Here is a 23661-nt window from a genome sequence, read left to right on the forward strand (position 1 = left end):
TTGGGTTGGAAGGGACCTTACAGTTCATCCCACCCCACCCCGTGCCATGAGCAGGGACACCTTCCATTATCACAGGTTGCTCAGGTCCCATCCCACCTGGCCCTGGACATTTCCAAAGGAAATGGGGATGGGGCAGCCACAGCTTCTCTAGGCACTCTGTGCCAGGGCCTCACCACTCTCGTGGGGAAGAATTTATTCTTAATATTCCATCTAGCCCTGCCCTCCGTCAGTTTAAAGCTGTTCCCCCTTGTCCTGCCACTCCATGCTCTTGCCAAAAGTCCCTCTGCAGTTCTCTTGGAGTCCTTTTAGGCACTGGAAGGTGCTATAATATCACTCAGAGCCTTCTCTTTTCCGAAGTCACTTTGGTGTGTCGGGCCTGTGAATTTGTGTCCATGCAAAGAGATACTTGTTTTTTATTTTGTGTAAAATGTGTCAACTTGCCTGTGCTATTACAACCCTGCAGTTTTTAAGTGCCTTTAGAGGTTGTATTTTTATTCTGCCAAACTTACCTCTCGTCTGAGAAGCTGCTGAATGAGGGGCTCTCCTGGTTGTTGCTGTCTGCAACATTTAAGGGTCTGAAGTAATGCACTGGAATTAATCTTGAAGCCCTGAAGCGCTGAGCTGCCATGAATACAAATGATGAGTCTCTTAATTGCAACTGACTTGTATCCCTGTGATGGATAAAAACATTTTGCAAATGTTTTATTAATAAAATGGGATGGATTTGTCATGACTGCCCTTGTAGCAATAATGTGCCTGTTACATTGAAACAAGGAATCTAAAGCTGTAATTTCTGCACTTGGATATCTGAAATACCTGTACGGCATTAGTTTCCAGGTGATTCAGTATGTGACTATATTGTTTACAGGCCATGCATGAGTAGGAAAAGATATTAAAAAAGGGTGAATAAAGGATTTTTAAGTTCTTTCCTCTCTTTTTGACTCTGAAGGTGAGCTAGAGTTGCCTGAACTCTTTCCTGAGTAGTTACATTTAGAAAATTTTCATATCGCGTGCCGTCTTTGTGTGGAGCTGGCTTGACACGTGTTGAGCCTTGTCCCTGGGCATTGCCAGGGGAGCTGTGTGATCCAGGCTCCCTGGCAGTGCTGTCCTCTGAACAAGAGCCCCAGCAGCCTCCCCAGCCCCGGAGCTGCTGCGGGGTTGGCGCCTGTCACCGGAGTGCCACCTAAAAATGGCTCTGGTGTGCTATTCCTGCCTCGCTTCGAAAAGCCACTCGTGCTGCTGCTTCTCTGGCAGTGGATTCCCACGTGAGGGATTTCTCCGTGTGCAGGCAGCAGCAGACTTGGGGAGTTGTGTCAGTCTGAGCTGGCGCTGCAGAGGTTTGGTCCTGCATATTTTAGGTGCCTAAATGGGGAGGTTTCCCTAAGCAGCAAGAAACTCTCATGTCTGGGTTAGGTACGGTTTGCCAGTGGATAGTTTAAATCAAAACATGCAAAGACAAAATATTTGTGGTGATTTATTATAGCTAAAAGCTTCTATATGACTACACCCCCTCTTTTGACATAGGGAGCACAACCATGAGCTCTTTTTAGTGCATCTGAAACTGCTTCTGACCAATGACCACTGACATTCTTTGCATTTAAGGCTGGCTTTTCCTTCCTTTTAAGCTTCCTTCTATGGTCATATATCCCTGGAAATCTAATTGATGTTATTGGTTAATAACAAGCAACATTTGTTCATGGAAAGCCTGTTGGTATCCTTGAGCTGTGCAGCATTGACTTTCTGCATTAAGGAAAGGGGGAAAAGAAGAGCTTTGTAATTTTTTTTTTCTGCTACCCATGTGAAACTGTTTTCCCCAAAACAATGAGAAGATTTCAGGGGTTCATGACCTCTTGCAATTAGAAAATGTCAGATGGCTTGTGAGAGGTGGACTGATGGGGCAGAGGAGGAGGGGGAGCAGCCCTGTTACTGCTGTAGTAATTACTGTAGTAAAAAAACCCCTCATTTGTGGTGGGAGATCGATCTCACAGATTCTTCTTTATTTTTCCCTGAGAAATGCTCCATTTGGGGATTAGAGGAGCTTAAATATTCAAGCAGTTCTGGAAGAGATATCTCCCACATATTTATGTCTTGGGGTTTCAACTGATTTTTGTTCCCAGGCTGGGCCAGTTCCAGGAATTTGGGCTTGCCTGGTGTCAGTCCCAGGTCTGATGGGACCGGCTCAAAGCACTGTGTGTCCTGGGAGCATTGCTAGGGCTCCTCTTCACTCCTGCTAGCCAGTTTTCATTAACATGTGGAAGACCAATGTTTCTGAGACCCCTGTCCTGTGAGAGAGAAGGTTCAGATGTCCCTGGTGGTGAGGGGGGACCCGAGCAGGCACAGACCAAGCCAGGGTGGGATGTCTGGAGCCAGCAGTCCTGGACAGCTGGTGTTTCACTGGGGGTGGTGAGTGTGAGGGCTGCTGTGCTCATTTGCTTCTGATTCCCTTGCTTTGTTTTCTATTTTTGTATCCCTTTTGGCTTTCAATTGATATTTAAATTTTGGAATGTGTTTTTACACATTCTGGTGCCAAAGGCTGTCCCTTATGCCATATGTGATGGAGGATGGCCTTCTGTGCTACTGAATAATTTTTTGTATTTTCTCTAGGGATACACTTGTGCTGAACCAAAGTTATTTTTTCAAAATATAGAAGAGAACTCAAGGTGGGCTGCTTTTTTTGGTTTAAAGAGAAGACTTCTTCACTAATATTATGCTGTTGGTGAATGTTTCCCCTTGCAAGAGTTTAATGTGTAGCATTTGTGCTGTTTAGCCTGTCTACATTCTGTAAATTTGATTATTTTGGCTGTCATAATTTTATTAATCTTATTAAGCTTCCTCATTTGCACATTGATCCTATTAGTCTCAGGAAGCTGATAAGCCATCTAGGTCTACTTGCAAAATGCACAGAAAATGAAAAATCTGCCCTGGAGGCTCTGAATACTGAGATTCACTGTGATTTAGATCTGTATGTCTGGCCTGTATTTTTTTCCCCTTTGGTGCTGTTTTAGGCTACCTGACTTCACTGCAGTTTGCCCAAATTAAGATGGATTTTTGCTTTTATTATAAATTCTCTCCCTGGTAGCTTCTGAGAAGCTTTGCTCTGGTTTGCTTGTATTTTTATTTGGATGAATACCCTCCTTTTTCACAGAGCTTAAGAATATTTCCAGCAGCAGCTGGCGTCGCATATGCTGTGAGTTGTTTTCCTCCTTGTGTCAGTGTCAGTTTTCCATGCTGCCTTTCCAGACGGATTTATTCTTTACTTTCACAAAACCTGCTTTGCCTGTGGGACATGCAGGAACCCAAGTGTGGGCCCATTACTCTTTGCCCTTGCTTCCACTGCCATGGGCTTTTCCCTCAGTGACCCCCCTGTTCTATAAGGTAGGCTGGACTATCCTCTGTTGGACCTTTGATTCCTAAATCAAATTTCTAAAATTTGTTCTGGCTGTCAGTGAAGTCTAGTCCCTCTTACAAGGTGAGGTTGTACCCCCTCTCCCTCAGCCTCTCCTGTCCCAGGGCTGCTTTGGGTGCTTCTCTTTACATCTTATTTCTGTCACTGAAATGTTTGCAGACTCCTGTTTTGCTCCTGTTCTGCTCGACCTCTCTGCACAGTCACTGCTGCTTCCAGTGAGCTGTTTTTCTTTCTTTGGTGATGCTCTTCCCCCTCCTGGTCCAGCTTTTCCTCCTCCTCCCACGGTTTGACCTTGCCTTGCTCTTGTTTCCCCGTGCCCTTTTCCAGGCATACACATGGCTTCAACTTCTATTACGTGCTGGTGACTCACAGATTCGCTCTACACCTCCGAGGGTTTGTTACCCAGCCCAGTGGCTGTTTTCCTCCTTGCCTTTTTCCCTTTGAGCTCCCCATCAGTCATTCAGTATTTCACGCCCCAAACCCCGGGTGGTGCTTCCCAAGCTCTCTTATCTCCTGTCTTTTAAAGTGCTGCCATCTGATAGGTAGCTCTGTCCCGAAGCCTTCAAGATTTAAAAAAAGTTAATTTGGTGTACTTCATGCATTTGAATCGCATGCAAATTTTGTGTACTCTTTGTTGTCGGTATATTCTCCTTTTTCATTTCATCAGACAACTTCCCTAACACATGTGGTAAGTTTTCACAGATGTTTTCCATTGGAGTGACAGCTCTTGTGGAATTGTACTTCTGAAGTCAGTTGATAACATTTGGTTTTAAAGGTGGCATAGTGTTACAGTTCTACTCTGAGAAGGCAGCTGCTCTTGTTCTATAATTTTTTTTTTTTAGTTTAGCAGCCTAGATCTACTGTTATGAGCAAGTGGGATTCATAGGATCCTAGTTGAGTGACAGGAAAAAGGATGTGTATACACCAGAAATGTTCAAATATCTAATATAAAAGTAGCTGAGCATAATTCATAAGCCTGTCAGCCTGGATAAGGGCTGTCTGTTGTACTTAAAACTGTCAGTCCTTTCCTTGTGCTCCCTCTAATTACATTGCTGCTCATACCTGCAAACTCAGACTGGGATCTGGGGAGGTTTTCTGATATGCTTGGTGATTGAAGAGGAATAGAGAGCTTTGAGGTGATGGAGGCACTTTCAGACTGCTTAGCACAGGTTGCTTGTAAGCAGGTGCAAGAGGCACAAAGACAGACATCCCCATGGATGCAGCTGTGGTTTTGTTTTCCCTTCTCTTTCAAATACTACAGATTGATCCAGCCTTTGTTTTCCACGGTGAAATCACGGATTTCAGGTGACTGAAGTGGATTTGCTGCTGTATCACCCTCACAGGGAGGTGAGGAGTGTCTGAGGGTGCACACACCACGCAGGGGCTGTGCCAGGCTGTTCGTGCTGTTGCTGTAGTAACAACATCAGGTTCTGCCAGAACAATGTGCAGGAATGACTCTGCTCAGTGTGCTTGCCATCTTGGAAACCCGGGATTTTCAATTAACCCCTGGACATGTGAATGTAAATAGGCAATTTGTGCAAATGCTGTGTGTTTTGATGTCCTCTTTCTGTACTTACAAGCACAGGCCCCCTCATGTAAATAGTTGGGAGTCCCTGGTATACAGCAAGAGTGTTTATCTACAAAGGGCTTTTTAACACTGGGTTGCACTCAGAAAACATGAATAATGGATGCCATCTTTCCTTTATGTTGCATCATAACAGGAAGATTTAAAATGTTGCTCAACTTTGTGATGATGGGAATGGTTTTGAGCAATACCTGGAAGCAGCACTTGAGGATCTTGCCTTTTTTACAGGGGAATAATTTCAGTGTTCTCTTAGACGTAAAGATGGGAGAGGACTGCTTGGACGGAAGGTGTAAAGATTTAGTGATTTGTCCTTCAGATTCAACAAACAGAATTAATGTAGGCTAGCCTTAAATCTACCCCTAATGTCAGGCTTAACACAGGAAACTTCCTTGTGTGAAAGCAACAGCATCTCATCAAAAGGGTTTATCTCCAGATATTAAATTTCTCCCATGTTTCAAAGAGATCAATTATTTCTTCTGAAATGTGATAAACATCTAGACTAACATAGTTATATACTTAGAAATACGGACAATACTCTGAGTGGCCACACCTTGAGGAATGGTTCACATAAAGATAACAAAGAACACAGTGACAGTGTGGCAAGGTGTATATTTTTTCAGTTGATATTGCCGTGTCTGTGAGTCTCAGGGTTTGCTCTGGGGTGCTCATGCAGTCCCCGTGTTGGTGAGAGGAGGTTCTGCCGATATCTCCCCAAGTAATTGTAGCTATCTCCCCTGATACAGTTTATATTCCTGCAGTGAACGAGTGAGTTCTGTAGAAAGCAATCCAAGAGTTTATTGGTACAATTCTCACAATAAAACCTTTGTGTGGCTGGCGCTTGTTTCCTGATGCTTGGGTCATCACGGTTTGGAAAACACAGCCGTGCTGGAATCCAGCCACACATGAACACTGCTGTCAGGGATACCTCACTGCTTTGCGTGCGCCGTGAATAACTCTGGTGATGTTTCAGTAGGCAATGAGGAAAATACCATAAAAGCAAATTGCTGTGGGAATTATCTGTCTCTCCAGCCAAATAAGTGTGGTGTGAGGCTCCTGAGTGCCTAAACCCTGTCAGATCTTCCCTGGTATCAGATGTGTTGATGGTTGTTGGAATAGATAGGAGCTTGCTTTCTTGCTGATTTACCTGACATGAAGATTTTCTGTTTGGATGAATTATTTTCCTTATCTATGCTAAGGGATATTTTGTTTCAGCTCAAGGAATTTCTTTAGTATCTGTATTTATATCTTGGGTGTTATTTAAATCTATTCCCCAGTTAGCACTGAAGAATTTTCTTGTCCTTAGTAGTAGCTTATTCTCACCTAAAGCATGATTAGATCTCACTGTTTGTTATCAATCTCTTTGACAGATTGATCTGTCAAAGAGCCATGAAGTCTGGTAGTAAAATGAACTCTTACAAAATAATTTCTGAGGGTGTGTCGTGCTGAGGGCAGATTCTTGTTTTACTTCTGAATTCTTAATGGCTTTTTGCTTGTCTTTGGGGTAGCAGTGTATTCCAAGACAACTGGAACATTTTCCCTTTAGGCAGTGATAGGAAATAAGATACGGAGTGGATGGTGCCACTAATAAAACGAACTTGTTGCTCAGAAGAAATGAAGGAAGTGCTAGGGCCGTGTATCACAAGGCCTGGCCCTCGTGATTTCAGTTGGTTTGGAATCACGTCCCAAATGGAAGGACCTGTGGAGATGGTCTGGGGAACCTGCTGAACCTGTCATGTGGGATGCTTGAAATTTTTGGGGACTTAGTGGGCTATTTGTAATTTTTGCTGGGTAGACTTCTGGGACATTAGATTCTGGGAAAACAAAAAAGAGGATGGCACTTTGGGTTGAGGAGGGAACCATAGGCAGCCTCGATGAGATGGCAAGTCTTCATTTAAGAAGCTGATGTAACAAAATGTCCTGAGAGCCTGAACTGAGAAGGTGTGAGTCAGTGTATGTCACCCTGCTAACCCAGCACTGCACCTCTCTGCCTTGATTGCTCACTGTGATTGCTAAGCTCTGAACGGGAAAGAACTCGCTCTGTTCTCTGTGAAAAGCTTTTAGCTCCTGAGGGATCTCAGTGGAGGATGACTGTTCCCAAGGCATACTCTGTGTCATTGTCCAGGAGCTCAGGAACAGCCCAGGGAGGAAGAGAGGTGATTTTTTTTTGGTTCAGCTTCCTTCATCTCTGGGTTTTCTTGGCAATTGAATAACAAGGCTGGGTTAGTGCCTGGCTGAGGTCACAACATACTGAGCAGAAGGGCATTGTGTTTTAGGCAGGTTGTTAGGGACTTCTCTTGCACTGGGAGGAAAAACCTGCCAGGCTTGATCTGCACTTCAGGAATATGGGAATTACCTGGAGGAGAGAGCAGTCTGTTCCCTGCTGAGGTCTTAGTGCAACAAGGGATGTGACAGAGCAGGCCAAGTGTCCCGTCTGTTCTGCAGCAGCTTTGGTCATTTTAGCAGAAACTGGGTGCATTTACAAGTCTTTTCACCATGTAAGAGCACTTGTAAGAGCAAAAAAACCCATCAGCAATGTGCCTCACATCAGCTGAATGGGGAGAAATCTCTCCCATTTGTCCCGAAAACCGGTTTTGAAATGCTGGAGTGTTGTTCCTTGTGAACAGAAAGGGTGAAGCATAGTTGTGTGTTTGGTCACTGACTCCTCTCATTGGCTTGCAGTGTTGTAACAGCCTTGTATAAATTAGATAGCTGCTGTCCTGGGGTGATGCTTCCAGCATCAAGATTTTGGCCAATGAAGGACTGCCACCAGCCTGCTGAAGGTACATTTGAAATCTTTTTTGGTTTATTTTTTTGCATTTTTTTCTTTCTTTTTCTTTTTTTCTTTTTTTTTTTTTTTTTTGTGTGTGTGTTTTGGTTTGTGGGGTTTTTTTTTTGTTTTTTTTTTTTTTCCCACTGAAAGAGAAAATCAGTTGTGAGTTCAACAGGAATTATCCTGTCTGCTTTACACGAACACTGTGATGCTGTTAGCTGGTCAGAGCCAACCAATCCATGTGAAACTGGAGATTTGGATGGGTGTGGAAGGTGGGCATGTAAGATATGTGTGTGGCTGAAGGCTGTGCTGGTGCGTGTCTGTATTTCTTGAATAACAGCCACATGTAATGATCATTGCAAAGTCTCTGTACCTCTGTGTCTCCTCAATTTGTGCTGAAACAAAACTTCTGCAGTGCTAGGGGTGATGTCTTTTTGAGTACTTGTAAGTGGGGAGCCTCACAGCCCTGTCTCTGCACCTTCTTAAACCGGGATAAGAACTTAAACTCTGATCTCTCCCCCTCTCACTATTGCCAGATGTAGAAAATGCAGATGCCAATCTTAAGATGGGATCATTTAAACTAGTTCCTGTTTGTCACTTCGAGCTGGAGCAGTAACCTGCCATTTGCAATACAGATGGTTTGGATTTAGGTTTTTTCCAGCTGATTATTGCCAGATGTGTGTGTAGAGGTCAGGGTCTGTGGGTTTTGTCAAAACAGGTAGCTGACAATGTGGGACTGCAAAGTGTATCTCATGACTTATTGGAAGGAGAATTACTTTAAAGAAATTGAAGTAATAGCTTAATGATGAAATATAATTTTTTGGTGTTTAATATCTAAAAAAAAATGGGATATTTAGTTCTGAATGTAGACTCACTCCTCCCAATATCTTTTTTTCATTTGGGTTAAAAAATAACTCAAGGCCGGTAGATGGGCTTTTCTTCCCTGTAGCTTTCTGTAAACTCTGACTCTACTACATATGCTGAAAAGCCAAGTCCTGGTGTATTTTAGTTCTGCGAAGCTTTGCTGTCTCCCGGCACGGCGATCCCGGTGTCACTTGCCTGTGACAGAGCCTTTCTGAAGGGTAACAGGGAATTCATTTCTCCACAACTGCTTGAGCACGGGCGGCTCGGCAGGGTTAGAGCAGTTTTCAGCACAGGGATGGCGTGGCCAGAGCTGTGTGTGTCCCCCCACCCCGTGTCCCCCCCGTGTCCCCGCGGCTGTGCCTCTGCTCGCGGCAGCCACCAGGGGGCGCCCGCGCAGTGCCCACTGAGGGGTCAGGGCGCCGCCTGGCGGCGCGGGCGGTCCCGGCAGCCGCGGGAGCCTGAGGGGTGTCCCCGGGATTGTCCTGGGGGTGTCCCCGGGATGGCCCCGGGATTGTCCTGGGGGTGTCCCCGGGATGGCCCCGGGATTGTCCTGGGGGTGTCCCCGGGATGGCCGCGGGATTGTCCTGGGGGTGTCCCCGGGTTGGCCCCGGGATGTCCTGGGGGTGTCCCCGGGATGGCCCCGGGATTGTCCTGGGGGTGTCCCCGGGATGGCCCCGGGATGTCCTGGGGGTGTCCCCGGGCTCTCATCTCTGGCTCGGATCCCCTGCGCTGCACAAGGGCCTGTGGGTGGGTTTGTCGTGAGCCGTGTGTGCGCGGGGGGCTGAGGGCCTGGGCACCTGGGAGGCTGGAAAGCCTTTCCCTGTGCCAAGTACGAGTGTGTGCTGCCACAGATCGCTCTGGAACATCTTCTCTGGTGGAAGGACTTGAGGAAGAGATGTTGCATGGTTTACGGGTGTTTTATGGGCTGTCAGACTAAAAAGTGGTATCTTTACTAGGGAAATGACATACATGGAAGTTACTCTCATGTATTGTGAAACTTGGATTATATGGCTGCCATATGATGCAGCGTGTTCACAGATACAAGTTGGGTTTCTCTGAGATGGAGCAGAAACCTTGGTTCAGTCTCTCTTGTTCCTCCCTGTCTCTAAATAATTATCATTTGCTGTAGGCATTAAATCTCAAGTTTCCTGTCTTGTCAGTCAGTTGTTTCCAGAGAAATGAGTGTAACTTTGTCACTTGGCTCAAACACATTATTTCCATGCTGCAGCTCGTTTTCCAAGATTTTCCTCCCCCTTGATGTTTTGCCTCTGGAGAGAGGTGGTTTCTCAGGTAAGCTCTTTGCTCACCATGGCCCTGAGAGCTTTGTGATGCTTTGTGTAAAAGCCTTCCCAGGAGTAAAGGTTTGTTCATGGTTTTCCTGTAGCAAACAAAGCTCTTCACCTGCAGGCATCAGCTCTGCTCCTCCAGTGCAGTAAGACAGCAGCTGATGACAATGAGATTGTGCAGAGGATGATCCTGTCATTTACTGGGAATTTGATGAGTAACACTGTTCTGTGTTTTCCCAGGAAGTGAACGTAGCGCCCTTGTAAACTGTGTTTTGAAACTAGACCTCAGGAGTAGCACAAGATTTCTGTATTTGCTTTCTCTGTCCTTGATCAAATAGCTCATTACTGCACTGAGGTTTAAAAACAAACCACAAAACATCTAACCCTTGCATACAACATAATCACTTAAGCTTATCATCAACCCAGCTGAGCTCTTTGCCTCGCAAAAACAAAGGCTAGCAGGTGTATCTGAACACCTCTAATGTTATTACAGATACCTGGACAAACCCTTAACTGAAGTTTTGTGCAGGTGCCACTACTTTGAATCTGCCTGAGCAGAAAGGAATTAATTAACTGGCTCTGTACCTGGTGCTTTGAGGGCAAGACTTAGAAATGTGGTCATTCACCCCACAGACTTCTGAAAAATGCTCTTCTTGGGTGAACTACATCAGGTCAGTGTTCTTGGCTAGAGGCAGGTGTATGACTGGACTTCCAGTTCTTGTGTAGGGGGTGGATTTGCAGAAAGGAAGTACAAACTTTGTTTCTAGAGGCTGGAAGGGTTTATTAAGTTTTCTACTTAGCGTATGTAAAAGAAGCCTGAGAAGTGCAGTTAATAAACTGGAGCTCCTATTAATCTCTTGTTTCTGTTACTATTACATCTGTTGTGGACTCCCCTGCCTCCCCTGGAGGCATTGTTAGGAAAGCTGGAGGATCTTGGTGTTGGCTCTGTTGTGATCACAGGAGGGCGAGGTGGGGACATCCTGGTGCTGGACTCTACCCTGGATGGAGCCTGTCATCAGTGTGTGTTTCATCATTCTGTGTGTGCACAGGAGACAGACTTCTGGGATTAACTGGGACAGGGATTGAACTGCTGCTGCTCACACTTCTTTGTGCAGCTGTTGGAAGTAAACACACAATTGACAGAAGAAACCAAGCTTTTAAGCATTCAAAACCTCCCTCTCTTTGCTCCTTGTTTTCTGACCCTTGCAGTGTAACTCCTGTAGCCCCTCTGCCTCTCCCCATGTCAGCTACGGGCCCAAAACAAAATCAGGAAGAAAATATGGGGTAAAAATATAGTGTAGGGCACCTACAGTGGAAAATTGTAATCAGTCTTGGAGAGAAGGAAATAACTTGCAACATGGGGAAAAGCAGGTCAAGCAAACATGATTCTGGAAAAACAGTACTGACTCTCCCAGAAGTGTCTTGCCAAATGTCTCTGAAAACTAAGTTTTGGTTTTTCAGAAAGGTACATTTTAGCTTGCAATAGAACAGAAAAACTAAAAGTAATCTTCAGGTGATCAGAGTCTGGTTGGTGTTAAAAAAGAAAGTATGTACTGGTCTTCACTTTTGTTTAGGCGAGTGTCATAATAATGGAGTGATTAATAATGAAAGTGTGTATTGCGCTTCACTACTATATTTATTGTGTTGCATTTATTTGCTGTAAAATATATAGAGAGGTGTGTACGTATGTGAAATATTGAGCTTTTTTAGGGCTTTGCTCAGGCCAGTTAATGGAGTGGGTTTCCCCAAGCTGTAAAGCTGATAAAGGTGATGTGGAGAGGTGACAGCTAGGTGCCCTGTTTAGTCAAACCACTGCTCCCACTGCAGCTTCCCAGGGCCGTTTGTTAACAGCTTTTTTATGGAAACCTATGGTTTATTTATGTTTTTCTGCATCGCTATTAATTTAGCCTTCAGGCCAAACCAGAGTTTAATTGGAAAAACGTATCACTCAATGCATGACTTAAAACACACTGCACGCTCCCTGGGCGTTCTATATTTAGGTTTTGGGTTGTTTGGTTTTTTTTTTTAAAAAAAGGCTTTTCAGAGGCAGCGTGGTGTTCCCTGCAGCCAGAGCAGCGCAGCAGCAGCACGGAGCGCAGTCACCTGCTCGCAGCACGACCCTTGCCAGGGCCGGCACCTTCCCGCGGGGGTCTCGGAGGCCCCGGGGCGGCTTTCCCGTTCCTGGGGCACGGCGGGGCTGCGGCCTCCCCCGCCGGCCCTGCCCCGGGGGCGGCCCCGGCGCGCCCCGCCCGCCGGCACTGCGGTGGGAGCCGGGAGCGGCCGAGGATGGCGGCGGCACCGGCGGCGCGGGAGCTCACGCAGAACCCGCTGCAGAAGACGTGGGAGCCCTACGACAACGGGCTGCCCGCGGGGCACAGCGCACAGCGCGGCGGTGAGCGGCACGGGCCGGGCCCGGGCCCACACGGGCCGGGCGGGGGGCGAGGGGACGGAGCCGAGCCCAGCGCTCTGGGTCGCTCGCTGCCGCCGGCTGTGAGGGCGGCGGTCGCGGGTCCCCCGTGGCGGGTCGAGCCCCGAAGCTGCTGGCTCCACGCCCAGCGGAAGGCAGGGAAGCTTAGCTTCAATGAATGTGTTTTCTGGTTGCTTTTGTTGGTGTTTTGCGGGTTTGTTTGGGTTTTTTTTTTATTTATTGGACGCTGTGGTGTCAGGGAGCGTTTATATTCAGCATATTCGTCTTGGAGAGAGGCCTAAAAATGTCACTGTGTTCTTGTTTCGGTTGTTGTGTTTCTTTGTGGGATTTTTTTTTTCCCCTTTAAGGCCAATGCTGTATCAGCCCATCTGTTCTTTGAGTTAATGACTTCCCATATTTTGAGGTGCAGCCAACCGAGTCATCAGCCTCCTGAGAGTTTGGCGGTGGCGTTTGTAAACCATAGTTCATTAACAAACTTTGCCTCACAGGTTGTTTTTTCCCCCCCTCTTCCTTTCATTTTCCCCCCTTACTTAAGTAACCGAGGTCCGGTACACGGCAGTTTTACAGACAAAAGGGGCTTTGTCGTGTAGAATTGTTTGTATTTGTCATGCATAGAGGCTGTGCTGACAGAGCTGAGGCTCTGCCGGTGTGGCAGGAGTCCATGGGCTGCAGCCTTGGCTCCCTCTGCTCATGCTTTGGTCCAGCCCTTGCTGAAAAAGAAAACCAACCCCTCCCCCCCAAAAAAAACCCTAAACAAAATAATAATAAAAAAAACAACAAACAAACCTCAAACCACCCCTAACTCCCTTGTGTGCTGGGCAAGCAGGCAGGAGTGTGTTTCTGTGGGAACTGAATTACTACAGCATCTGAACCATGGTAAGTTGAGATGAATGCTGAAATGGGAAAAGGTTCAGAAAATGTGTGTAAGTGCTTTATTAACATGCCAAGAAGACTGCTTCATTTCAGCCTTAATGTGGCATCTTTTTTTGCAAACAGAGTAATATGTTATAGCTCTGACACAGATACTGTTTTACAAAAAAATCCCCCAACCCCAAGAACAAAGTTGCATATGAGTTATGTATAATGCGATGATGTATATTGTCTTCTTGGCAGAGTTACTTAGCCTCACTTGACTATAAATGAAAAAATATTTTACGTGCCTGTGTGAATTTTTTGTAGGACTTTATAAGTTTAACGCCTAAGACCCCTTGTAAATGAAAAAATCCTTTGCTAGAAAAAGAGATTGCCCTTTTTTTAAAAATCTTTTTGCAGCCCTATCCATTAAAGTCTGCAGTCATTTGTAATACGTAAGAATTACAAACAGCCTGCAAAGGAGCACAAGTTACTCTTCCCTGATAAAACCATCTATCTTGTTTCAGCAAACTGAAAAACGCTTCATAACTTTTCCCATGTAAGGGTGTTGTAGACTCCTTTTCCCGAAGGTTTCCACGTGTCTTGTGTCGCCCTGTGTTCTGGTGAGGCAGTGTGAGTGCTGTGGCAGCTCAGGATGGACTGCCCAGATGGGTGATTTGGGGCTGTGTTGGCTTGACCAGTTCCCGTTCTTTGCTGCTCCAGGTGATTGTGTCAGATGTTACTGTTCCAAAAATACCAGCTCAAGGTGGAAGTGGTTTTCTTGTCGTCAAGTGTAGCTTTGCAGTGAGAAAGGTGAAGTTAGCCGCTCTGTTCTGAGTTTCTTGGCTAAACAAGATGAGCTCTTTCAGTCTCCTTTGGTTGGGATTTTTATTTTCTGCTTTGTGCTGCTGATCTTTACCTGCACTACCTTTAGGCTTTATCCTTCTAAAAGGTGGATGGGCAGAATTGTACACGTTTCCAGTTGAGGACTCGGCAGATTTGTCTACAAAAGGACTTCCCTCTGTTAGCTGCTTTCAGTGTGATTTTCTAAAAGTTGTAGCAGGTACAGTTGTCGTGAGAAGAAGAAATCTGTTGAGCTGTGCCAGAGTTTAGCTGTCAAGGTCTTTGAAGAGCCAGTTCTTTTAGTCTGTGCCGTACAAGGTCTTGAAGGAGGAGTTGTATCTGTGTGCAGCTTACTGAACAGGCAGCTTTTACAGCTGGTGGCACTGGTGCAGCTGAAGTAACTGTTCTGGTGACCTTCCAAAGTCACACCTGAAGGCACTAGAAGTGCATATTGTTATTAATAGTTGTGGCTTGCCTTTTGTGGGCACTTGAGAAAAGTTTTGTCTGTGAATAGGTTGAATTAAAGCTCTTGGCATTGGATGTTCAGATTGCTTTAACTTCTGAATCAAGCAGTGGGCTGTAAACATGGACATTAAAAACAAATAGCCAAGTAGGCCCTAGTGAAAGTTTTTGGAGAGGCCATCAGAGGATGTTTATAGTGAGAGATAAATAGTGAACTTCCTGTGGTTAAACATTCCCCCCCACTACAGTTAAACACTTTGTTTCCCTACTGCTGCTGGAATTTGGTTATTCTAATAATTGTCATTTGCTGTTGGTACAGCAGTAGAAATGTATATCCAAAAAAAAGTATTGAATTACTGTCTCTGCTCTAAAGAACTCTACCCTTTGAGCACATGCTGCTTGTGTGTATTCATGCTCCTAATCCTAGGAACTGAAAATAGGAGAGCGAATGAGGTGAGGATGGTGCCTGAGGAGCAGGATGTGTGATGGGATCGTTGTTGTTGGCATCAGAGCTGTAGGAAGCAAAAGGTGACCCTGAGGAAGTGAATGACAGAGCAGCTTGGAGCAGCTGGTAGCACAAGGCTGGCCTGGGGACAAATGTGAATTCTGAATTCCTTGTACTGAGGTGACGTTAGAAACATTCTGGTTTGAGCAAAAAGAGGAGAGACAAATTAGAAGATAATGGTCTTCTTCTGGTCTAGCAGCAGATGCTTCTCAGGAAGAACAGGAGGATAGGGAACTCATCCCCATGGGATGCAAAGAAGGGAGACTGGTTGTCATCCTTGATCAAAAGGATATGATGGATGGTTAGCTTGGATAACTGATGGATAAATCATGCAGGGCTAACCTTATTATTTGGAAGGGTGGTAGTGTTGGTTTAAAGTCAGAGATATGAGGCTCTAGATAGTACAGGATTTTTGGAGAACAGGCCTTGAATTGAAGGCTGTAGAAACTGCAAGAACACTTTGTAAACTTCAGATCTCTAACAGTAACAGCTTGATACAAAAAAACATCCATCCTTAACACATATAAGGAAAAAACAAAATCTAATTCTGGGTCAAAGGAAAGGACAGCTGATAATTTGTTTGGTACTAAGTGAACCTGGAAAATATCAACTCTTGACTCTGATTTCACAAGATCCATGAGAGTTTTGAGGGCTGATGAATGGCAGCACAGCTGATCTAGATTGTTCCATGTCCCACTTTGGTTTCACAACCTTTTTTTGCATTTGCATTATTTCACAATAGAGACTTAAGAGGCAAGAAATAAACATGTAATTTATTTTTCCTTGGCTGTTAAGTCTTAAACTTTAGAAGGGTAGGCAGTCATAATTTTGCTCTTGAACTGCAACTTGCTGTGTTGTAATGTTTAAGAAATATTAAACTGGGATAATGGCTTTGCTTCAGTTGCAGCACTTCATCACTTGGCCGTTTTCTCTCACTGTTCGGTATTTTGGGTGTGTTTTTTCTGTGTACCCAGTCTTTGTTGATGCTGTTTATAAACAAGCACTCTTAAATGCATATACTACAAGCATCTGTTTTGTAGAAAAAACTGACTAAAGTCTTACAGCATCTTTAGCAAGTGATGGTGTACAACCTATAAGCTTTGTTTTACTGTTCTGAGTGCTTATGTTCCTCTAACAAAATCAGTGTTGATGGCATATCCACAGGTTGGGGCTGTCAGAAACCCTTAGGAGTTACATATGCAAAGCAGTAGAAAAACGAGTTTGTTTTCTGGAGACTTGACTGTGTAGAGATATTTCTGGAGATAAACCAGACAATCCAGTGGTAAGGGAGAAAGCTGCCCTTAGGAGTCTGCCTTGGCTCTAACTCACACACCTGTAACTCACGCTGGAAATTTTCTTTAATATAAATTGAACGATGGTGAGGTGCTGTGGAAAGGGGGCTTGAACCACTGTGCCACTGGGACACCAGGAATTACATACATGTAGCTTGTGGTATGTTTGGTTATTTTTATCAACCTACTTCCTCATGTCAAGTTTGCTTATGTTTCTTCAAGGGAAAATGTAAGCCATGAGACACTGATGTTGAAAATACCTTCATGGGAATGAATATTCCTCCCTGCTTGCAGTGAGTGTTGGCAGTATTCTGCTGCAAAAGCTGTGGTTTAGATAAAGTGAAAGATAATTAATTTCTTCGGAGTAATTGTTACATCCTTGGAACTTTACTTTCTGTTCCGGTCTTTTTTATTCAACTAATGAACAAAATTAAGCCTTGTTAATTACACAGGATCATAAGGGAGGAAATAAAGTTTTCTGTGCTGAGTCTTTGTGTGTTGGGAATGCTACACTGAGGTACAGAAGAGGTAAAATAGCTGCTTTGTGTGCTTTTATTTTTAGTCCTGCCATTTAGCTGTGAATGGGCTGCTTTGGCCAGCACATGTGCATTTGACTTCTACTTCCCAATGCACAGGTGTGTTTGTCACTAAGTGCCACCTGTGCAGGTGGTGTGAGGCTGCAGCCACTGGTGGCCATCTAGTCCAGAACACCAAACGTTTTTTTAGTGCCCTGAATTTTAGACTGTGAACCGCCATCCTCTTGTTAAAGACAAACACTGAGGAATGGCATGTCCTGTAGCACCATGTCCTGTGTAGTGTTGTTTACAGGGCTGTGGCATTTTGTAAAAGCAGAGTATTTGGGATCATTGGCATCAGTGGTATTCCTCCTTACAAAGACAGGGACAGCTGTCTTTATAGATTAAAAGCACTCTTGGTCAGCCTGGCACCTAACGAGAGTAAGATTGCCACTTGTTTGATTGGGATAATTCTCTTGGTTTCTGCTCTGTGGTTATCCCCAGAGTGATTGGAATAACAGGTGAGATGTGCCTGTTAAACCGGACACATGGCAAAGGCAACTTTTGCCAGTTTTGTACTTTCTTTGAGGAAATCTATGTAAAAATGCAGGTGGTAGCAGGCATGCTGGATGTCCCTCGTGCATGTTGTAGTTGTGTTGATCTAGTTTGCTGCTTGGTTAGAAAATCTACTACAAACCCGTGCAGGCAGTAAGACTTAATTTAGAAATTTAGCTGTTGGTATAATCTGTGAAGCAGCCATTAAAGTGGTTTGCAGGTCTCTTCCTGACAGCTTCCCAGCCTGTAGTTTTACTCCAGTACAGGTTTATCACTGCATTACCAAAAGACAAATGTTCTGTGAGAAGGAGAAATTGATATGGCTGACCCCAGAAGCAGGGGGAAAAAAAAAAAAAAGGAAGAGTTGCTCTAAGAATAAAAAGTTGGTAAATTCTGCTTGGAATGGGTAGAAAAGCCCATTAAGCACAGTTACTTGCAGAGCAGGAGCAGATGGGGCTCTGCACAGAGCCTTTCTATACAGATCCTGGTTTGTCTTTTACAGCTCTTACTTCCCTGCTTGTACTGAAAAATTGTTCAAAACTTGACCTAGGTGTTTCAGGTGAAGAAGCACCTCTCTTTTGAACAGGCTTTGAAGAAAAATGTCTTCTCTTAAAATTTCTAGGGGCTCAGGGGTTTCTCTCATCTCAGTATTTTACTGTATTGTCTTTAAAGCTGTAAGGAAGGTTGTTAAGCTTAATAAGCCCTGTGCTCTTGGCACTCCATGGACTTGGTTGTTTTCCTAGAGACTTCCTTCACCCTCTTGGAGAGGGGATTCACAGCCTGAACTTAGGACAAAGAGGAAAAGAAATTGTAACCTTTCTTGTTTATAGGCTTCTGCATAGAGGAACTTGCTCTGAGGACTTGTATCAGTGTCCTTCCAGAGACTTGGTCATGTTTGGATGGATCTGTTTTGGTTTGCAGGATCTGTTTTGTAGCAGTCGTTACCGGGAGTAGTTGACTGTTTCATGGATTTGAGGTTGGGTACCATTTTACCTCCTCTCCCTCATGAAAAATAGTGTATTTTTAATGTTTTTTGTTTTGTGTCTTTCCATATGCATATTAAAACAGTACATCTGCCTTTGCTAATCTGCATGTTCTTTTTTGATGTGTTATGTGAACTATCTGAACCAGATTTATGCAAGTGACTTTGTGGGATGGGACTTGGCGAATCCAAAGCTTGGGAATCTTGAGCAATCACAGTCCTTTGTACAACAGTTCAGTTATGCCTTACAGCTAATCACTGAGATATGGTCATTTGGAATGAATTAATATCTCCTCTGTCGAGGCACCTAGGAAATTGATACATGTGTGGATTGTATAGAAATTAATTCCCTTAAAAATAGAGGGTGGGGGGAGCTGGTGGTATCTGCACCACTTTAATACCTTCTTTCTTTTTAGGCAGTTCCTTGTAGCTGTGATTAATGCAAGGTATCCTTAGTTTTGTGCTGTTAAAATGTTGAAAAACTTGTGATTTGAAAGGAAATGCCTCAAGGTTTTCAGATTATACATACAATTCCTTCAGCCTCCTACAGTGTTGAGGTTTATTTTTAATTAAATTCTCTGGCTTTGATTAAGAGTGTGTACATATATCTATATCAAATTATTGTACTTGATTGTGTAGAATACTTGTGTCTTATTCTCTGTAACAGCCAAAATGAGCTTTGCTCAAGAGAGATTTTAGTGTTAATTATACTTAAAGGAGAAATAATCAGTAGTGAGTAGCATGTCTTACTATAACGTATTAAGCTGCATCTGTCGTGCTTATTTTGCTCAAAATCAAGAAAAGACTGAGCAGTATGTAGGTCTTGTCTTAAAAATGTAAAAATTATTTTAAAAACTGTACACCTTGCTGTTTCCTTTCAATGCAAGCACTGCACTAAGGCATAAGATGCCCCTCTATAGAGGGAAAGGTTTCCTTTCTTTTGGTATTGTTTCTGTGTGCAAATACACAGGTTTCTTCTTTTCTGCCTGCTTACACCTCACATGTCCATCGCTGCACTACCACTGACTCTTCTTTCCAAAATTCAGCATAGGAAAGGTGGTCAGATTCACTGTCCTTGGAGAGCTGGCAGAGAGGGGTTTTCCACTGCAGCAGCAGTCTTTGCTTTGTGGGAATGCTGCTGGTAAATCCTGGTTTCCTGTGTTTCTGTTCCAGTATGTATGACCAATTGCCCTACTCTGATTGTCATGGTGGGTCTCCCAGCAAGAGGAAAAACCTACATCTCGAAGAAGCTGACACGCTACTTAAATTGGATTGGAGTGCCTACGAAAGGTGATGGGTTTACTTTTGTTTACATCAGAAGGACAGGGCACAATGTTAGGTGGTTTATAAACCTGATTTCCAGTAATTTTCTTGCCCAGTTTTGAGTACTTAAAATCCTTCTGCTTTGTTAATATATTTTTAAGCAGTAACATACACAGACAGGCACGTTGCTGTTTTAAGTGTTAATCGATCAAATTATGTTGGCTGTCCCTTTACCTCCTTGTTCTGCCAGGTGCTTAAATCAACCTTTCCCCCATATCATTAACCGCTGCCCTTTTTTATTTATTTTTTCCTTCTTTTCCTTTTTTCATGTGGCTGAAAAGGAATGTTGTTTACAAGCAGTTGAAGAGTCGGCACTTCTGGGTTAAACTTCCCGACTTCTCCATCTTTTTTTCTTTGTGAACTATGTGCTACTTGCAATTCTCTAGTTCTTTGTGTTTGTGGAATGACTTGCAGTTCTTTGTCTAAATACTAAGAGCCCAAGGACTGAGGCAGCCAGTTACTACTTATTATCACCTTCTTAAGGATTTGTGTGTGTGTTTTGGGCAGGAAATGGCTCAGATTGGCTGTGCCAAGGACCTGGCTGGGCTGCTGTGGTATTTTGTGGGCCCAGTAAACAGGACCTAAGTCCATTTGAGGTTCTGAGAAGCCACCTCCCCTTCCTTCTCCTCTCTGCAGAAGAGCAAGACATATTTGGTGTGCTGTCATTCAGTGTCCAGTCCAGTAATAGTAGCTTTATGCTAGTTAATAATTTAAACAACATTAAACACATGCTAAAGTGTGGAGTTTTGGCTGGCTATTCAGAGATGTATTTCCTAGTAGCTCTAAGAAGTCAAGATGAAAAATTCTTGCCTATATTTAAACTGTCTTTTGATTCTAGGCTAAAGCTTTCTGTGTGTGTGTTTTCTTAAGTTTTTAGGAGCTTGTTTAATGTGCTTTATTTAGGAGAGACATTATGGAGGATATATTATATTGTTTGAGGGTTGACAGGATTTAAATTATCACTTGATTTTGACTGTTTTCACATGGTTTAACCCTTCTGATGACCAGTGTCAGCTAGTTCAGAGTTCAGTTTTATCCATTAGGCTTAAATGAAATAACAATCCAAGCAGTTTAGCCTATATCCAAGGTGACAAAATGCTTGTATGTTAGATATACATGTAACTTAAATTTATGAGATGTATTATCTATAAATGTCATTGAGTTTGAGCACTTCACTGTGTGAACTTTGACAAGCAGAAGTCCAGTATTGGACAACAGACAAGATACTATTCACATCTGGCTCATGCTTTGTTGAATCCCAAATACTAATTTTACTGTAGATGGGGTTTGGCTCAGCTATAGGAAAAATTCTGTGGGCTACTGTGAACAGCACATCAGAAAACACACACTTGTGCTTGATGAAAACCAGGTAGAGCATTGCTGCCCAATTTTATGAAAATATGCAACAGAAAGTTGCCATATGAGCCTCTGTCCTGGCATTATTGTCTGTCTTTGTTAGAGAGGGTGACTGAGATTTTCTCAGAAAACCACAGAGCCTTTCTGTCTGTGACTTCAGTGATGCAATTTTACTGAAGTCAAAGTCAATGTAAAGCACCTCACTGCCTGGCTGAGGCAATAGATGACATTTTCCCTAATTTTTTCAGTCAGTGGGACTGAACTGATACAGGATCAGTATCAAGTAGCCCTAACATCTGCTACCCTTTGGATCTTAATGTCTTGAAATTACTGTGTGCTTAATTTAGCAAGAGTTCTTGTTCTCTGAGACAGATGGTTCAAATTATGAGGTTATGTGAACCAGAAAAAAGATGAATGCCATCTTTTCATGTGACGTTGAGCAAGCTGGAGAGTTCAAGAACAGAAGGTGGAGGTAAATAGCCCAGGTTTGGTGATGGTTGAATCATTTCGGCCCTCATTTCTGTGTTTTCTTCCTTCCCAAATCCTCTGTTTAGAATGTGAAATGGTTAAAAGTACAGGGAGCTTTTGTTTGTGCTTTTTGAAGGAAAGGAGGTCAATTAGATGTCTGAATAGAATTGTGGTTTTGAGATACTAAGCCTTGGAAGCTTTTTTGAATAGTTGTGGTTGTGATACCAGTTAGCTTTGGGAAACTTTTCCATAGGCGTGGCTGCTAAGAAAAAAGGCTGAAGCTTGTCCCACTAGATAGCACTTTTTCCTTTGCTGTGCATGGCCCTCTGGCAGTAACTATTCCTTCTCATGAAACTCATTATTTTTGATTGCTGAAATGCTTTTGTCTGACAACACTGGCCATCTGAACTTCTTGCACCTTCTGTTTGTTTTACAAGGATCCACCTTTTCATGTAGCTGCTGTGGCCAGTGCTCATTAAAACCATGATAGAATCACCTGGATTGTTCTATAATCCATGCCATGAAAAATTCCATCAACACTGCTGAGCTCAAAGAAAACTTGACCTTTGGGGGGAAAAAAATTGTATCTTTATCCTCTGCCTCCAATCCCAACAGCAATCTGTATACAGCAGCTGGTTCTTGAACTCTTTTATTCTGTGTCTTTTTTTTCTTAACTACAACCTTATAATTGTGTCTACAGCTTCTTTTTCTCTTTCCAGAAATGAAGTCTGGCAAATAGAGTTGTATCTTGGCAGCATCTCAAACAGAATACTTCAGTGTGGTTTAATGTTAAAAAAAAACAGAACCAAAAGCTTTGCAGGTCAACAGAAAAAACCTGTGGGTCTGAAACAACTAAAACATTAATTGCATTTCAGGGACCTGCTTTCAGAGGCATTGAATGAAATTAATTAGGGTTCAGTGTCATTCTGCTCTGCTGCGAAGCAGAACTGTCTTGCTCTAATCCCATACTTGATATTGTGGCTGTGTTTGGGCATGGACCTTTTGGATCTTTGCCCAGATGAGGAGTAGATGTTTTTTGACCACTGATATGAGATCACAGTGAGATTGTTTCATACTTAGGATGATATTTAAATTATTTTTTTGCTTTAGTGGTTTATCTTTTTTTGTTTGTTTTTCTAGTAAGTGGGACAAGGACTGTGAAATACTAATCCTTAAGGAATAGAAATATTTGAGCAGGGTTCTGGAAAAATCTTTCCAATACTGGAATTTTAAGTTTTGTTTACCTAAAGCAAGATTGTTTAGTTCTATTTAGAGCTCTGCTTTGCTTAAATAAGGGCTGTAAGTTTTGGGAGGTGCCATCTGAACACTGTTTCACTGTACATATACATAGAAGAAAAGACTAATAATAATAATAATAATAAAATATTATTAATAACAATTACTAGTCCTTTATAGACTTTGAGTAACCCCTGAAAAGGAGGAAAAGTATTTGTTTTTGTTGTCCAGGCAGACTGGCAGACAAAGGCACTACAGTGTGGCTGCTGAAGTGGAGTGACTACAGCCCAAATGTTCTTTAGCTGTTTCCAAGATTCATTGCTGTCGTGCTATTTTAAAACTCCCAAAACACAAAAAGTATGATACATTGACTTCTTACAGGCTGAGTTATTTTATCTTTGCAGGAAGTTTGCTTTCAAAGTTGTCATAACTTGTCCTTCTCGTGTGACTGTTGCTGGCTCTCACTAATGCTGGTTTCTCTTGGCAGAATTTAATGTCGGTCAGTATCGTCGAGATTTGGTGAAAAAGTATAAATCCTTTGAATTCTTCCTGCCTGACAATGAAGAAGGCTTGAAAATCAGGAAGTAAGTTTTGATTGTTGGTACACCATGCTAATCATATTAAAATGATATCCTGTGTAATTTGCTCTTAGAGATGGCTTGAAGTTGCATTTTTATATGACCAAGAAGACCCTTAAGGGAGACTACAGGAAAAGACATTCTAGAGATGGTGGAATAGTGATTTCTTTAGTCTGGTTAAAGTCTGGGGCTCTTTTTTTCTTGATTGTTTCATCTCAAGCCTCAAAAATGGAGAGAAGTCCTTCTTGATTCCTTTTCATTAGGATGTGACTACTGTTATTCCTGTAGATACTCTAGGACATTTTCACTCAAAAACTATTTTAACAGATAGTTGGAACTTTTCCTACCTTTTTGT

General features: G+C 43.3%; 1 protein-coding gene across 9 annotated transcripts in view; it reads left to right on the top strand.

Annotated features, from left to right (window-relative positions):
* Nucleotides 1-23661, top strand: part of LOC102112058 (6-phosphofructo-2-kinase/fructose-2,6-bisphosphatase 4) — a 50703-nt gene that overhangs the window by 3152 nt on the left and 23890 nt on the right. For 5 of the 9 annotated variants that reach the window (XM_014251749.2, XM_005522177.3, XM_014251753.2 and 2 more), the window contains exons 1-3: nucleotides 12177-12303; nucleotides 19519-19635; nucleotides 23216-23312. In XM_014251749.2, coding sequence (XP_014107224.1) covers nucleotides 12198-12303; nucleotides 19519-19635; nucleotides 23216-23312 — 320 coding nt within the window. In that variant the 5' untranslated portion in view covers nucleotides 12177-12197. Of the gene's footprint in view, nucleotides 1-7735; nucleotides 7772-10483; nucleotides 10583-12176; nucleotides 12304-18759; nucleotides 18792-19518; nucleotides 19636-23215; nucleotides 23313-23661 lie in introns of those variants that run through there. The other 4 variants (XM_014251752.2, XM_088061717.1, XM_088061716.1 and 1 more) reach the window with 4 other exon arrangements.

The sequence above is a fragment of the Pseudopodoces humilis genome, chromosome 13 (genome assembly GCF_049639895.1).
Source record: "Pseudopodoces humilis isolate 2021_Gansu_Grassland_sample_001 chromosome 13, ASM4963989v1, whole genome shotgun sequence".
Lineage (NCBI taxonomy): Eukaryota > Metazoa > Chordata > Aves > Passeriformes > Paridae > Pseudopodoces > Pseudopodoces humilis.